The sequence below is a fragment of the Amborella trichopoda genome, chromosome 12, assembly GCF_054954075.1.
Source record: "Amborella trichopoda isolate Santa Cruz 75 chromosome 12, AtrichopodaSantaCruz75HAP2 v2.0, whole genome shotgun sequence".
In the NCBI taxonomy this organism is placed as follows: domain Eukaryota; kingdom Viridiplantae; phylum Streptophyta; class Magnoliopsida; order Amborellales; family Amborellaceae; genus Amborella; species Amborella trichopoda.
The window spans coordinates 40,751,608-40,767,399 of NC_142347.1; the positions used below are offsets into that span (position 1 = coordinate 40,751,608).

General features: G+C 39.1%; 2 protein-coding genes across 3 annotated transcripts; one reads left to right on the plus strand and one right to left on the minus strand.

Annotated features, from left to right (window-relative positions):
• The first annotated feature begins 1,902 nt into the window (after positions 1 to 1,902).
• Positions 1,903 to 3,876, plus strand: LOC18446993 (uncharacterized). Its single transcript, XM_006857095.3, has one exon. It carries the CDS (start codon positions 2,304 to 2,306, stop codon positions 3,495 to 3,497), a length of 1,194 nt encoding a protein of 397 aa, XP_006857157.2. The 5' UTR covers positions 1,903 to 2,303; the 3' UTR covers positions 3,498 to 3,876.
• FRO1 (NADH-ubiquinone oxidoreductase-like protein) lies at positions 3,841 to 15,408 on the minus strand. Of its 2 annotated transcripts, XM_006857096.4 has the most exons (5): positions 15,230 to 15,408; positions 5,467 to 5,555; positions 4,998 to 5,127; positions 4,653 to 4,682; positions 3,841 to 4,133 (listed from the first exon to the last, which is right to left on the minus strand). In XM_006857096.4, the coding sequence occupies exons 1-5, from the start codon at positions 15,383 to 15,385 to the stop codon at positions 4,074 to 4,076; spliced, it is 465 nt and encodes a 154-aa protein (XP_006857158.3). In that variant the 5' UTR covers positions 15,386 to 15,408; the 3' UTR covers positions 3,841 to 4,073. The 2 variants fall into 2 exon arrangements, with proteins under 2 accessions (XP_006857158.3, XP_088709921.1); XM_088853795.1 differs by lacking the exon at positions 4,653 to 4,682.
• Positions 15,409 to 15,792: the final 384 nt, after the last annotated feature.

Below are 15,792 nucleotides of genomic sequence, written 5' to 3' on the forward strand. Positions count from 1 at the left end.
TATGCAGCCGCAACAGCATAATACACACGTCGACATTAGAAATGAGATGGACACATGGGGAGTGTGCAAATAGTTGCTCATAGAAAGAGTGACAAATGTCTTGCACTCTATTGCATGAAGCCCATAGTGGGGACATTTTGAGTTGCTTTGAAGGGAGCAAGTACTATATGCTCCTGCGCAAGAGCATATTATACGCATCGATATTAGAAATGGGGCACATAAAAGAAGTTACAAATGCTAGGTCTTTAAGTAGCTTTAAAGAGGGTAGTACAGTATGCTCCCACTCGAGAGCATAATATACACTCCAATATTAGAAATAGGATGGACAAATCGGGAGAGTGCAGATAGTTGCTCATAGAAAAGTCACAAATGTCTGGTACTCTATTGCATGAAGCCCATAGTGAGGACATTTTGAGTAGCTTTAAGGGGAGTAAGTATTATATGCTCCTGCGCAAGAGCATATTGTACGCATCGATATTAGGGAATCGGATGGGCAAATGGGGCACCTAAAAGAAGTCACAAATGCTAGGTCTTTAAGTAGCTTTAAAGGGGGTAAGAACAGTATACCCCCACTCGGGAGCATAATATTAGAAATGGGATGGACAAATGGGGAGTGTGCAGGTAGTTTACTCATAAAAACAAGGTCATGAATGTCAAGTACTCTGGTGCGTGAAGCCCATATTGGCAATTAGTCAAGACATTTTGTGTAGTTTTAAAGGGAGTAGGTACAGTATGCTCACGCTGGAGCATAGTATGCGCACTGATATTAGATATGGGATGGACAAATGCGGAGAGTGCAAACAGTAGCTCATAAAAATGGTCACAAATGTCTGGTACTCTGGTGCATGAAAGCACAATTCATAATTAGTGTGGACATTTTGAGAAGCTTTAAAGGGAGCAAGTACAATATGCTCATGTGCAAGAGCATAGTACACGCGTGGATATTAGAAATGGGGTGGACAAATGGGGAGAGTGCAGATAGTTGCACATAAAAAAAGTTACAAATGCGAGGTATTCTATTGCATGGAAGCCATATTCGCAATTAGTGAGGACATTTGGAGAAGATTTGAAGGGAGTAAGTACAGTATGCTCCCACCACCCAGGAGCATACTGTACGCTCCGTTATTAGAAATGGGATGGACAAATGGGGAGAGCGCAGATAGTTGCTCATAAAACAAGTCAGGTACTCTAGTGCATGAAGCCAATATTCACAAATAGTGAGGACATTTTGAGTAGCTCTAAAGGAACAGAATGCTCTGGCACAAGAGCATAGTATACGCGTCTACATTAGAAATGGGATGGACAAATGGGAAGATTGTAGATAGGTGCTCATAAAAAGAGTTACAGATGTCTGGTACGCTGGTGCATGAAGCCATATTCGCAATTAGTAAACACATTTTGTGTAGCATTAAAGGGTGTAACTACAATATGCTCTCGTTGGAGTAACTACAATATGCTCTCGTAATTAGTGAGGATTGTTTGGGCAAATAGTTAGAAATTCTAACGCACGTTTCTTTGTCTCTCTCTCTCTCTCTAGAAAATAGAGAGTGACAGTCTCCCTCTAAGCAACGCCTTCCTTCTATGTGTTGGTCCGCATGCCAATTTGGTCACAGTTGTGGGGACGTAGTTGGGCGCATTAGAGGCAAGAAAACAGCACCCAAGCCTTATTCGCCAACCATCAAGGCAGCAGCCCCATACATCCCTTGCATAACCTTACACGTGCCGCACCTATCAACACACGTGACAAACCTCCGAAGCAATTTGACACGTGTGTACTCTCTCTCCCGCCTTGTGCATTTCACCAGTTAACTGTGATTCCCATGCTGCCCTCCTCCCATTGGCCACCTTGCCCCCAGCCCTAATCCTATAAAACACTGCAAATGCTGCTTCCTCACTCTTCTTCTACACCACCACCATCCTCCCTCCCCGTCCTGCATGTTACCATCTCTCATCCCCAAAGGGTCCCTCTCTCTCTCTCTCTCTCTCTCTCTAAAAGAAAAGAACTTCTTACAAGCTTGCTACATGCACATCACATATGTTTTCTATGTATACCCTCTTGAATCATCGACTCAAAACCCATTTTCTTACTTTCTTCCTACAAAATACTGCAATACTAAACTTGATCTTTCCCAATTCCAGCATCTTCTCTCTCAATTTCTATCTCCTCTCATTTACTCTCTCTTTTGCCTTCAAATCAGTACAGTGCCAACCAGATCATCCATAGTACACCAGTATCTTCTTCTGCTCATCGATATCTCTCCCCTCGTTCGTTTTCTGTCTCTTGTTTCGTCCAATTCCAGCACATGCACATGCACCTGCAGATGCAGTACTTGCATGCGCAGATCATGGGTCTCAGACCGGAGAACACAGCAGCCATAGTGAATCCCCTTAACATGTTCACCCCCTCTAAGACTGAGCAGATCATGTCAAGGTACAGGCCCATTGCGCCAAAGCCACAGTTCCAGCAAAGCCCCAGCCCTAATTTTGATTGCACAGCACCACTTTCTGAGAATCCACTCACTGCCGCTCTCTCTACAACCTTACCAGCTTCCCATCCCAAAACCAGGCCTGCAAGGGTTAGAAAGAGGAGAAATGGCGCTCAAGCATGTGGTGCTAGAAAGAAGGCAAAGACCAATATGTGGTTCTTCAATACACCACTCCCTGAACCCATTTCTCCATTTTCCCATCAGAACATTCTCCTCGGTCTTCCTTTCCAAGGTCTCACCCGAGGTTTCCCTCTCTACACCTTTCCGGCCACTGTTTCTCAAGGAGACTTGGAGAATTCAAGCAGAGTTTCTACAGATTTAGTCACACTACCATTGTTGCCCTTTCCTTCCACTTCTGTTGTCTCTCAATCAATCCCAGAGGAAGCCATGAATTATGACCAAAGAATGCCAGAAGGAAAGCTGGTTATGGAGAAACTTCAGGCACCCATAACATGCAAGCTTCCAACTACAAGTTCAGTTCCTTTTTCAGGGGTTATAACTCCCCAGCCTGTGAGACCAGTGGGTTCTAGCATTAGCGTGGAGTGCATCAGTGACTGTAACCATTTCAGCTCCTCTCTCTCCATGTCTAAAAAATCAGTGGAGGTTGAAGAAGAACTCGAATTGGAAGCTTTGCCTGGGGTTATTTCCGATGCAAATAACAAGGTGAGATTGGCGAACTCGGCATACAAGAAGATGGTGGGTCAACCAGAGTGTTCATGGCTCGAATCAACACTTTCTAGTCAGAGAAAAAAACCAGAAGAGCCCACAAGAATCAATGGTGAAGTCATGCTCATTTTAGAAGATTCTCTGGTTCCAATTTCTTCTAATGCTTTTACATGCAGGGTAAAGATCGAGTGGGCGAACAAAGGCCAGAGGACCTTAGTGAAGGCCCCTGGTAGAGTCATAAGACTTTCCTGTGATTCCAAGGATTATGTGTTTGCATGGAGATTTCTCACCGGCGATGCTGCTTGTGATAGCAAATATGTAAAGCCTCGTACTATCTCTGTGTAAATAATTACAAGAACTCGTGATGGTAACAAAGAGAAAACCTCAGTTTATCTTAAGAAAGTGACAAAATCTTTGCATGGAGAAGCTTCGATACGGAGACACCAATGGAAAATATGATCGAAGGAGAACCAGCAACTCATGGGTATAATTTCATGTCAAAGAACCAATCAAATATGCAAATTCTCAGATTACATCCACATGCAAAGATAAGAAAGCCCACTGGAGGTAACTAAAAATATTTTCCTAGTTTGAGAAGTCTTTTGTTTTTTTGGCCGAATTAGTTTGAGAAGTCTTTATCAATCAAATAAGTTGATCTCAATGTACATAGACAAGAAAACCATAAAGGTGACAAATGAAAACCCCAGTTTATTTCATTAAGAAAGTGTTGATCTTGTTCTTACATTGAGAAGTTTCTCAGTACAGAAATGGAAACTATAACGGAGAACCCGAAATCACGGTCAAGGATTACATCTCAAAAAACCAAGGAAATGGTACCATAATCAGAACTGGGGCTTCCCATGATCCTCTCTCCCTGAGCGCCACCCAGGAAGTGAAAAGTGAAAACAATCGAAAATGGAGTCACTCAGGCTCAGACATGGGAGGGCCTTTCCACTTAAAATTGTCAGAATAAGCCTTCGGCTGACAATAAAGTAATCCAATGGTCATTAGCCACAATTCAACACTCAAAATAAAAGCTTTACTGAAAAATTGTCGACATTATTTTCTTTAAATTGATTTTGTAGGAGTAAAAGGTGGAAGGGTTCAATCTATCACAAAACAATAACAAACAAAGAAGCATACCTAACTAAAAGGGAAGGTTGGAGAAGATCAATTCAAATAAATATTTATATCAACATTCTACTTAAGGAAGATCTTTTGATATGAAATCTTGAGATTATCGATCGTGTTCTATATTCATAAAACTATCGCAACAACAAACAAAAGGAAGCACGCCATTCACTTTCTTAATTATCCACCTGCTACTTATGATCCTTGCTCCCAGAGCACAGGGCCCAAATCGATTGGGATCACTGAGTGTTGGGTGGATAACTAAGAACGTGTGTGGTCGAATTGCTCCCTGAACAAATTGATGGTCAATAACGTATACAATATAAACAACTTGTGACATAAAGGTATTGTAGAGAAGAAATCACAGACCCTGAGAAGCGGTGTGTGACGCTTTCTGACCTGTGTCAAAACAGGAGCAAAGAGCTCAGATCAGAAGCAATTAAACACAATGCAATTTGTTTTCCTACAAGAAACCTAATACCAAAAAGTGCATGTTTTGCTCGCTATAGGGTTTAAAAAATGCCAGTTTTTGGTTAGAGCAAAGAGCTCAGATCAGAAGCAATTAAACACAGAATGCAATTTGTTTTCCTACAAGAAACCTAATACCAAAAAGTGCATGTTTTGCTCGCTATAGGGTTTAAAAAATGCCAGTTTTTGGTTCCAAACATTACAAAAAGATGCAAGTTGAAGCAATAAGGGCTTAGAATTTTGTACCTCGTAATCCCAACCATGTTTTTCAGCAAAGGCCTTAGCAGCCTCTTCGCTGTCAAAGTACAACGCTGCATCACCAACATTTGCATAGGGGTCCCCAGTAGATGTCCAGCCCATCAGTGGATTCTCCCACCTATATAAAATATAAAATAAAAGATAAAAAAGATAAAGCTAGGTTTTCATAGCACAACGTCCAAGTTCCAAACCTTGTCAACAACCAAAGAAAAAAAAAAAGAAGAATTTTCTTAAGAGAATCTAGAACAAAGTCCAAAACTACTACTAAGCCTATGTGAGAAAAAACAATTTGGCCAAAAGAGAAAAATTTCTCAAATGAAGTACTGGGAGTGCCTACACAAGGGAGCATAACTAAAAACTGACAATTGATTGCTTGTTCAAAAATGATTCTTCTTCCATGTTGAAACGCAAAAGATTAGTTTTAAAAAACGAATGAAGGGATGATAGAGGACAATACTTCTGTGTCGAGAGAAAATTGATTTTCCACTTCCCAACTTTTCCGGACCCTTGCTGTGATGCCGTTCGAGCTGGTGAGTATATTAAAACCTATCAAAGATAAATAGCAATTCAAAGATGAATCAAGAAAATATAATAACCCATTCTCGCATTTTGAAGTTGTTGCCTCTCTGAAGACAAAGTACCCACATCACCAAGGAAGATAAGATACGATATACAAGGAGAACTGAGGTGTCCGGTTTAAAAATATTTCCCTTACTTGAACAGGAGTATAAAAGCTGTGTCTCAAACAAAACTGAGAAGTTCCCAATCAACCTCGAATATTAAGAACGATGAAGACTCCATTTGGCAACACGACGAGCATGTAAACAGATTTTTCGAATTTTCCTAACAGTCATCATTCGGTAACATGACTCCTGCAATCCAATGCCAACAAGGGACTCGACAGCTAGGTGCTGTCAAAGTGGCGCAAGAAACTTTGATGCGCTCATTGTATACAAATCCTTCTAATAAACACAAGAAAATGTAGAGAACCATAAGAATCTTAATACAGAACTCCCTGGATAGGAACTGGATACCAATAAGCACGAATTATCCCTAATTTCAGCCTCCATTAAAAATAAGTCAAATACTTGTTCAAACCTCACACTAAGTGGATATAATTGTGAAATTCTAGAACAATCCACACCATAAGGTTGATCACAGAAAAGTGTACATAGCAGATATTCAATTAATTTTATTCAACAGATGACTACATACTCCACTATTACAGCATTCCAAGCAGCACATACTCATGTAGTTTTGCTCCAAAAAAAAAAAACTGAAATACTCCATGTATTTAGGCACAGTTTACTTTTCAGGCTGTTGCTAAGTGCTTTATCTTCCTTTTATTAATATATATCACAATATTCATCTTTAAAAGTTATCAATTGATGTATTCTGTGGGGCATAACTTACATTTTCAAAACTGTAGCCAAAAAGCAATACATACACCTCCAGCCAGCATGGTTAAAAAAGTGTCCCACAAAATAAACGTTATTATTCTTAAATATGGCATGACAACATGTTTGACATATCAAGCCATTCCCTCCCTCAACAAAAGCTCACCCTTGGTCCCCTAAGTATCTCCCCTTTTTCCATACGCTCTTTCCTCTTTGAGGGTTCACCACAACTGTTAATGTGGTTCGTCTCTCTGCAAGCCCAAACCGATAAACAATAGATTAATAGCGATGCAGTTCAATGATGTCCATGGCCTGATTTGAAGCAGCAAATATGAGTGTTTAAGGCAGCTCACTGCAGCAACCCCGTTTTCATATTCAATAGATTGATATCGTTGCACATTATTGATGTCCATCCTAAACAAGGTTTAAAGCAGCTCATAATAGTTGGATAAAAATTACAGTTAAAAAAGCATAATTTGCCACCACAATAAGATTGAAGCATAGCATTGGTCCCATATGGTTCATGGAAATTGTTATTATGTAAGCTATTTCTTTCTCTTGATCCTCTTAGGTTTCTTTCTCCAACATTAAGAGTATGGTGTTGGGGGAGAAGCAGCACTTCCAAGCCCATACAACTCTTTTAACCCTATGAATGAAATGTGGAGCAGAAGATAATCTAAAGGCATGATTAAGGACAAGGAACAAAAAGCAGTGGGCCCAAAATGCACAAAGTCCTTCGATGTAGAATCACATTCATCAAATCCAGCCTAAGTATTATTTTCTATTTATTTATGTCATTGTTCCAGATCCCTTTAGTGATTCTGACAGATTAGTGAGATTCACAGAATTTCCTCTGACAAGAGAAACAATTGGGAGAGGAAATATCATTCGGTCAAGCACGAAGATGTGTGCAAGGCTCGAGGAGTGAGAGGCTATGGGAATTAGAAGATTACACAAAGAGGCCAAAAAACCAAGTCACCTACAAAAATGGCTATGGAGGAGTGCCACAGAGGAAGGAAGTCTTTAGGTGAGATCCCTTATGGAAAAGTACAGAAGGGGATGGATAGGTTGGCAGTGAGGGCACAGGATAGATCACGAAGACGTCGGGGGTGTGGAGAAGCATTTGTATTGTGAGGCACCTATTGTGCAGTACCTATTTCAAGAGGGTATCAGGTTAAGGTTGGCAATGAGGAGAGGGTGAGGTTTTTGCTTAATACGTAGACTGGGGATCAGTGTTACATGGACACCAACACTTTATAAGTGTCATAAGTGTCTAGTACGTCCATCTAAAAAGTTAGTATAGATAGACATATTTATATATTTATTCATTATAAAATAGATAAAATAATGTATTTTAATCAATGTATAATAATAGTTTTCAATTTAAGACAACAATTGCGTGAATAGATTCATATTTAGTATGAAGTGTAAAGTAAGTATAGAGATTTAGAAGCTGTTGCCGAATGCTGCCTAGCAAACCTTAGGAGATGTCGTAGAGCAGGGGCTATTGAGCTCACACCTAGGTGGAAGGAGTTTGAATCTTAATATGAGCATGTTTTAATAAATAAGAAGATATCACATTAATATATAATCAGTGTTACCAACCTGGTGTAGTTTCCCAACCCACGTCGACACTTGATGACACGGCCCCACCATGTGACCATACATGTTGGGTAAGATCATCAATTACTAGTATGGAGTCGATGTTTTTAATAGAAATGTCTTCATTTTTACATCATAAAAATGGTAAAGGTTTACATCATATCCTTCACCAAGGCTGGGATCCAAGACCCACGGATAGCAACCTTTTTCCTTCCCGCTTCAAAATTGTAAGGGGAAAAAAACATATACTCCCCTCTCTACGATTATAATCTCAAATAAACCCCCAAGTCTATGAAAAGCCCATTGACCTCCTCCAAGTTAAAAGAAAATGATGTTTAACCCCCTCTATACCTTTCTTATTGTTCAAATTACAATATTTATCCTTTTCATTGTTTCTAATGACCCTCCCATCCAAACCATAGAAAAGTTCCCCTCTCTCTTTCTTCCTTGCCCATGAAGCTCTTCATCCCCTCCCTCTCTCCCCCCCTCTCTCTCTCTCAACCTCCCTTGAAACCCCATCTCTCTCTGTCATCTCATACCTTACAAGTAGGTTAAACGTAGCATCCCAAAATCCATTTGTACTATGTTTTTTTTTCTTTTTCTTTTTTCTTTTTTTTTTTTTGGGGGGGAAAGGGGGGGGGGAGGGGGGGACGGGGGACGGGTTGGGTAGTTCAGTGGGAATTGGATCCCCTACCCATGGTACAAATAGAATTCAAGACGTCGTGTTGTGGAGATCCACCACCCTCACCACCGAGCTCTGAGCCCATGCTTAAGCTGGGGTTATTAGAAAAAAGAATGCTATATGTTGTAATTTGGACAATAGAAAAGGAAATACGGGAGTCAAACTTCTTTTTCTTAACTTGGAAGAGGTCCATGGGCTTTCCATGTACCTCAGGGTGTATATGAGATTAAAATAATAGAGAGGGGTATATGAATTTTTCCCAAATTTCAATTACATAAAAGAGCTTCTAGTAGGAATGAACGTCCAATTCTCTACGGTCCGTTACTCCTAACATCATGCATTCACTGCTTGTATGTAATGAAAGGAAAAATAATATTATATATTAATATAATATCTCGTTAGTTGTTACAACATGCTCAAATCAATATTGGAAGTGGAACTCCTACCTCCTTGTGAGCTCAATGTCATGAGCACTAGCACCTTTCCATTCACGCAATTGTTGTCATAAATTGGAAAACAATATAATATATTAATTAAAATAAATTATTTTATTTATGCACATTAAATGCATGAATGTGTCTATTTGTACTAACTTTTTAGATGGATGCACTAGACACTTATGACACATGAACACCAATACCCGTGTCGGTTTCCATGTAACATTGTCTATAATTTTACTTTCCTTTCATATATGCAAGCAGTTATGCCATGATGGTAGGAATGACGCAAGGTGTAGAGTTGGACGGGGTTCCATTCATGCAACAAGCTCTTCATATAATTAAAATTTTGAGGCACAAAGGGAAAAGGTTGCTAGGAATGAGAATTGAACCCCGGTGAACGATACATAGCTCATTTACCATGTAGAACCCTACCTATTTTATGACATAAAAAGGAAGACACTTATATTTAAAGTGTTGACACCGTACTAATAATTGATGAAGTGACCCAAAATGAATAGTCATGTTTTAGGGCCATGTCTTCAAGTGTCGACTATGTCTAAGTGTCGATACGTGCTGAACGCAACACCATACCCCATTCAGAGTGTCAGGATAACACTGCTAGAGATACCCTGCTACAGTCACGCTTTTCGTGGATTGCCTGGTTGGCCCATGACCCCTCTATATTAGTCCAAGATCGCTCTAATCAGAGGGGATAGAGGGTGATCTAGCAATGCAAACACGAATTAAGAATAGAGAAGAATCAAAATATGAAGATCCAATTGAAAATTATAAGGGAGCTGTTAGGAATTCAGGATCAAGTTGGCATCTCACTAGTACACATTCCTATGCCATCCATTGTTATCAAATGTGGCTGTATAACTCATATGAGGGCTACATAAGCCATTATGCGGCCACACAATGTGTATGATGCGTTATGCATGGTCATATCACACACACACACACGCCTATGCAGGTTTTCGAGATGACGACTGATGCTGCTGCATATGCGACCACATCACAATGGGCGAGTTCCCATGGGCAGAAATTTCACCCACGAGCAACACATAACAGTCACCCACCCACCCACCCCCCCCCCCCTTCAAAAAACAAAAAAAAAATAGAACCATATTTCCAAGGATCTAGGGGGGTTCAAAAAAAAAAAAGATTCGAAATTTTTTTGAAAAAGAGATTGGGATTTGTTCTTGAATCTTTGGTAAATTGATTGATATTGTTTTGGTGCTCCATTTCAAAGGTTATATGGTGAAGACCCAACAAGTACTAGGACTCAAGGCCTAGGAGATTGAATCCAAGAAACCGAAATTTCTTTCGATTTATGGTTTGGAACTTTGGATCATCATTTTTCTTGAATTTTGTTTCCTATTATTTTTATTTTTTTTGGTTTTTGGAACAATGTCTTCTTCTTCATCAAGCAACAAAGATCCAGTATGGAATTACTCGAGACTTGCCAATCCAAAGGATCGAAATAGTGGTTTTGTATGTTATTTCAGAAAACATACACCGGCGGAAATTTTCCAGCAAAGACAACATCTTGCCCCAATTATCGCGAATTGACTCATTGGGATTCGCATTTTTACATTTTATATGTTTATGAATTTTTGGTCTTTGGAGTTTTTAAGTTACGTTAGGTTATGCATGTGAGGTTGTGCTCATAAACTTGTGATTGTGAATGTGAAGTATTTCTGGTATTTGGATATTATGCTAAATTGTTAATTGTCATTACAATTAGGATGGAATGGATTTGTTTACTGAGTTACTTCTTATCAAATTATCAGGGAATCAAGCGACCCAAACAGCTAATATATTGGAGAAAAATATTAAATTAAAATTTATAGCACACAAAAATATACATTGTCATTTTTCTATGCTTTTTTTATATTTTTATGATTTTTCTAATTTTTTAAATTTATTGACAAGAATACATGTGATGCACCCACCTCGGGACGACAATGTCCACATCGAACCACATCCCGGATCGGACCCCGAACCACATCGAGTCCGCATCCCATATATGATAACAATGGTGTCATCATGTGAGATTCATTTAGTTTATTATGTCTTCACTTAGAACACTTACCTATGGGCGACTAGCCACCTAAGACAAAATTGTGTTTCATGACCATCTTCACGGCCGAGGCCAATATTTCAACCAACGCCTAGGCGGGCGCCCAAAACTGGGCATCCCAGTATAAAGAAAAATGTCTCTATAGTCTCTAACAGTATAAATATAATTGTATAAAACATAAGAATTAGGGATTTAGGGCACATCAAACTTCAAAAAGTATACTACACAACATATAGGAGCACACACTCCATAAGACCATAACCATAAGTCTATATACAATTATGAATTATCTATAGTCAGATTGATAGTCCACAATCCACACTCCACAATCAAATGAACCTAAAACCCACATTTTTGCCCCTTTAGTATTAAAAAAAATGACAAAAAATGCCCCCAGCGAGTGGCTTTTCTGCCTCTGGCCGGGGGGCAAGCCCTGAGTGACCGCCCACGGCTGGGCGCGCCCGCCTAGGCGAGTACCCTGGCGCCTAAGCGGGCACTTAGGGATTTCCACCTTTTTTTGCCACCCAGGCCTGGGCGATGCGGTCAGGCCTTCTGGACAGGTGGCCACCCAGGCGCTGGTCGGTCCGCTTTTTAAATCACTGGCCGAGGCATTCAATTCCCCAAGCTATTTATGTTGTAGAGCACAGGAGACAGTGGACCACCGCCTCCTATATTGCCTCTTTGAGTGACAAGTAGGAAGTTATTACTTGGGAATATTTTAAACAAATTAGGTCATGCATTCATTGCTGAAGGCCTTGGTCACCGTTGGAAGGGTTGTCAACTTTAGCAGTTTTCCAACAATCATAATGGTAACTCTGGAACAAAATACCAAAGGCACACCATACCATCCTGAGCAACAAAATTGTGATGTCATTTCTCAAGCCCAGCTTTGCCCTATTTTTGAGATAACAAGTTTGAGGACTTTATCATTGACTTGGCAGTGGTGCCTTACCATTGCCTTGGTCAAAGCACATACTAGATGGTGACCTCGCTTGAGGCCATGAAGTTTTAACTTTGATTATAGTTCCTTAAGCAATCCTTGCCGGACCAACAGCTATTGGTCATGCATCATAAACTGACCACACTCGACATAAAAGGACATCATTCTTGGGTCCCATAGGGATATAGGAATCCAACCGAGTCTGCACCCCTCACAGGTTTGAAGCTTTATAAGCAACGACGAAAACACAACCTCGAGCTCGGAACAGAACAGGGCCTAAGGCCAAGACAACCAGTTCAGCTTGGTCAAGTCTATGAAAAATTAACACAATAACCTCGAGAACCAATGATACTCCGACGATTCCCAAAGTTTTTCAATCGGACCCAATACCTTGCAGGATCTAAGTGACTCGGGTGAGTCCGAGACCCATTTAGCAAGTTCTCAAACACTTTATAGAAAAATTTCCTTCTCTATGCCTCTTACAGGCAAGTGTGATTCTCCCAATCTCATCCAATGGGCAAGAAGGGAGTTATATTTTCATGGTACTCGGCAGATATCGTTGAAGAGATCATTGGGTTGAGAGGATCTAATAAGTGCACTTTCACACACATTTACAGAGAAACCAACAGTATACAATAACACTGCAAAGGCAGCAAGTTTGAGCTCTTTAGATGTTCAGGACCATTGGCATTCCATACCCCCTTCTTCAACCCCTCTTGCCTTCCCCTTCTATTCTCCATATCTTTTTCATATTTGTTCCTTTCCGTTTTCCTTGTTTCTATATTGTATATGTATCTGTTTGTATGAACTCTTATGAGTGCATCTTGACGGATACTTATTCCAGCTTCAATGAAATCTTATTTATCAAAAATATGGAACAAAATAAAATACATGAAAATTCAAATACTTAAAGATACTATACATATCTGGAAGAAGAGAATAGACCCTTCTCGTATAATTGCCATAAATCAATGGGAAGAACTCAAAGAGAATAAGTTAAGCAAAAATGCTATAAATATGATGAGTTCCAAGTTCAAGAGCCTCCAAGCAAAAGAAGCATGTTGATATTAAAGGTTAAGAAGAAAAACTTAACCCTTATTGGTGCTTGGAATTTAAAATCAAAGCTTCGACAAGATCTTACAAGCTCATATTGGTTGTAGAACATTTGAAAGCACAAACATTACTCAAGTCTATAGAGTGGATCTAGTTTCATCACGTACACGATCAAGCCAACAATGGCACTAAACCTAGTGCACTTTACTAAATTGATTACTATGCCCCCCAAAAAAAAAAGGTTTACCAAATTGATTGCCATTTTTATTAATTGGAGTTTCAAATCTATATGTAAATTTAGCATCAACTATAGTTAGGAAAGCATTATGTTCCATATTGATACATGGTAAAACAATGATTAAACTGTATTTCCCACATAAGTATTAAAATATTGTATAATTCATCTGGTTAGAATAAAGATTTAATATCAATATTAATATCGAGGACAAAAATAAGCATAAACAATAACATACTTTTCTCATAGCTAAATCTAACACTTCTTATAAGTGCTCCTCCTATACACCATAGTTCACTTTCGGATTCATGCGGTGCTATTCACATAAAATTTGAAAGAAACGCAGTGACTTCCAGTTTCTCTTTTGAAGGGTAACTGTATTTCAGTTAAAATGCATAAACCTTACAATATGTCACAAGTCTCACAGTGTCACTTATGAAACTTGGTGAATCATATCCCGAGCCATAATGAGATATCCTGTGAGCTTTGGTGAATCATACCAGAAGTATACTACCCTCCCCAGTCTTGCCTTAATCTTTGATTTAATGTCACGTCAAAAAGTATAGCTACAGAAATGCAAATGAACACCATTTAAAAAGTCTCATGCAAATGCTTTAAGTGTAAGCTGAATGAATCAATAAGTGCAACAGGCAGTTGGAGGCACCAAACTTTCTATGATGTAAGTATATCTCACTTCCTAAGTATCAGCCTGTTAGGCACGTGGCAATAGAGGTATCTAGAAGAGAAAAAGGTTGGCATATGAAGGGAACTTGTTTTTGTTTTTACAATTGAAAAGTAGGGCACATTCCAGGGTTAAGCATCAGAAAGTTCTCGCCCTGTATGAGATAATGACAGTGCCGACATCTACGCAATACTGGCACTACCCAGTGAGGAAAAACCTCTCACTCATGCACTAAGGAACCAAGTCTCTTCCTTTTTTTAGCAAAATTGACTATATAGTATTCAACTTAAGAAACACAGTTTACATCATGTGATCCCCTATGCAATTTGCAACTATAAAGGACTGTTTTTACAACAACAATGCCCAACTAATGATGCCATTCTCTCTATTTTCTGACAATATATTACTGTGTACATATGTTTACAAAAGCATCCTATGAGAGATGGGAAAAGGCATCCCACAGGTTGGGAAAGAAGAAGTCAATTGGCATTCTCTCTATTATTGGAACCATTTAAGACTTCATAGGGGCTAACACTCCTTTATGCTGGCAATATTCTACTGCAATTTTCTTATTATCAATGCCGAGCGTCAATTTTATTTTTCTATCACCATAGACCTAGAAAGCTTTCATTCGAATACTATACTCAGTTAGAAACAGAGGGGAATTTCAGGATGTCTCTCAAAGTAATCTTTCCAGAATTTCCTTAATCACGACAAAGTACAGGCGGAAATTTCAAGAAGTTTCAATTAAATAAGACATTTTCCCATTCTCCACCCATCAAAAAAATACCTGAAAACCCTCAAACAAATACATCCAATTCACCAATTTAAAAAATCGTCCAAATAAAACAAAATATACACCAACAACCAGACTCCTAACACATATCACTACCATAATCTATGACGAGAAACTATCTTCCGCCTAAAAAACAGATCAAACAGGTCAGACGGGATGAATTAAAATGAAAGAGCACCCTCTCTCATCAAATTATATAGCATAACCATTGAAGCCATCGAGTGCGAGGAATGGATGCAGAGAGAGAAACTTATCACCAATAGAATTTGAACCATGAAGGATATGAGAGAGAAAAGGAGGTACATCGTACCCTTCGGTTAAGGTGTTCTTCTGGAATTCCTGAAACCATACCGATTTCGCCCGATTTGATCTTGACGAGAGCGTCCGAGGAGAAAAATCTTCGCCGGATAATTTCGCCGGAACGCAAAACCCGATGAGAAACACTCCGCCCCAGAATCCCGGCCATTTTGGCGATCGGTGTACCCCTTTGCATCAACGATACACAGAGAAAGTGCCTTATAGAATGAAAAATAAAGTGTTTAGATTAGCCCATACATTTCCAATTAAAGACAATTTTACCCAGCTTAAGGCACCTTATAAACGTAGGGAAAAAGAACAATTATTGAGGACCCGACTGTCATTGGAACAATTGTTCAATTGTATAAAAAGTTTTTTTTTGAAAATTATCAGAAATATATATCTTAATTTCTATTTAATCGAAAAAAAAATTTCAACTTTAATAAATCTAGTCCACATTTTTTTTTTTTTCAATTTTTATATTTTTTTTACCAAAATAACCTTTATAATAATAGTATTAATAAACAGTACTTGACAAAGGCTCCATGATAATACGACTACCATTAAATCTATTTT

Excerpts from the sequence above, each read along its gene's own strand:
- LOC18446993 (XM_006857095.3), top strand. The coding sequence starts at position 2,304 with ATGCACATGCACCTGCAGATGCAGTACTTGCATGCGCAGATCATGGGT.
- FRO1 (XM_006857096.4), bottom strand. The coding sequence starts at position 15,385 with ATGGCCGGGATTCTGGGGCGGAGTGTTTCTCATCGGGTTTTGCGTTCC. Across the intron at positions 5,128-5,466 it reads AATTTTCTCTCGACACAGAA|GTGGGAGAATCCACTGATGG; the intron begins GTATTGTCCTCT and ends TATTTTATATAG. Across the intron at positions 4,683-4,997 it reads AACATGGTTGGGATTACGAG|GTCAGAAAGCGTCACACACC; the intron begins GTACAAAATTCT and ends GTTTTGACACAG.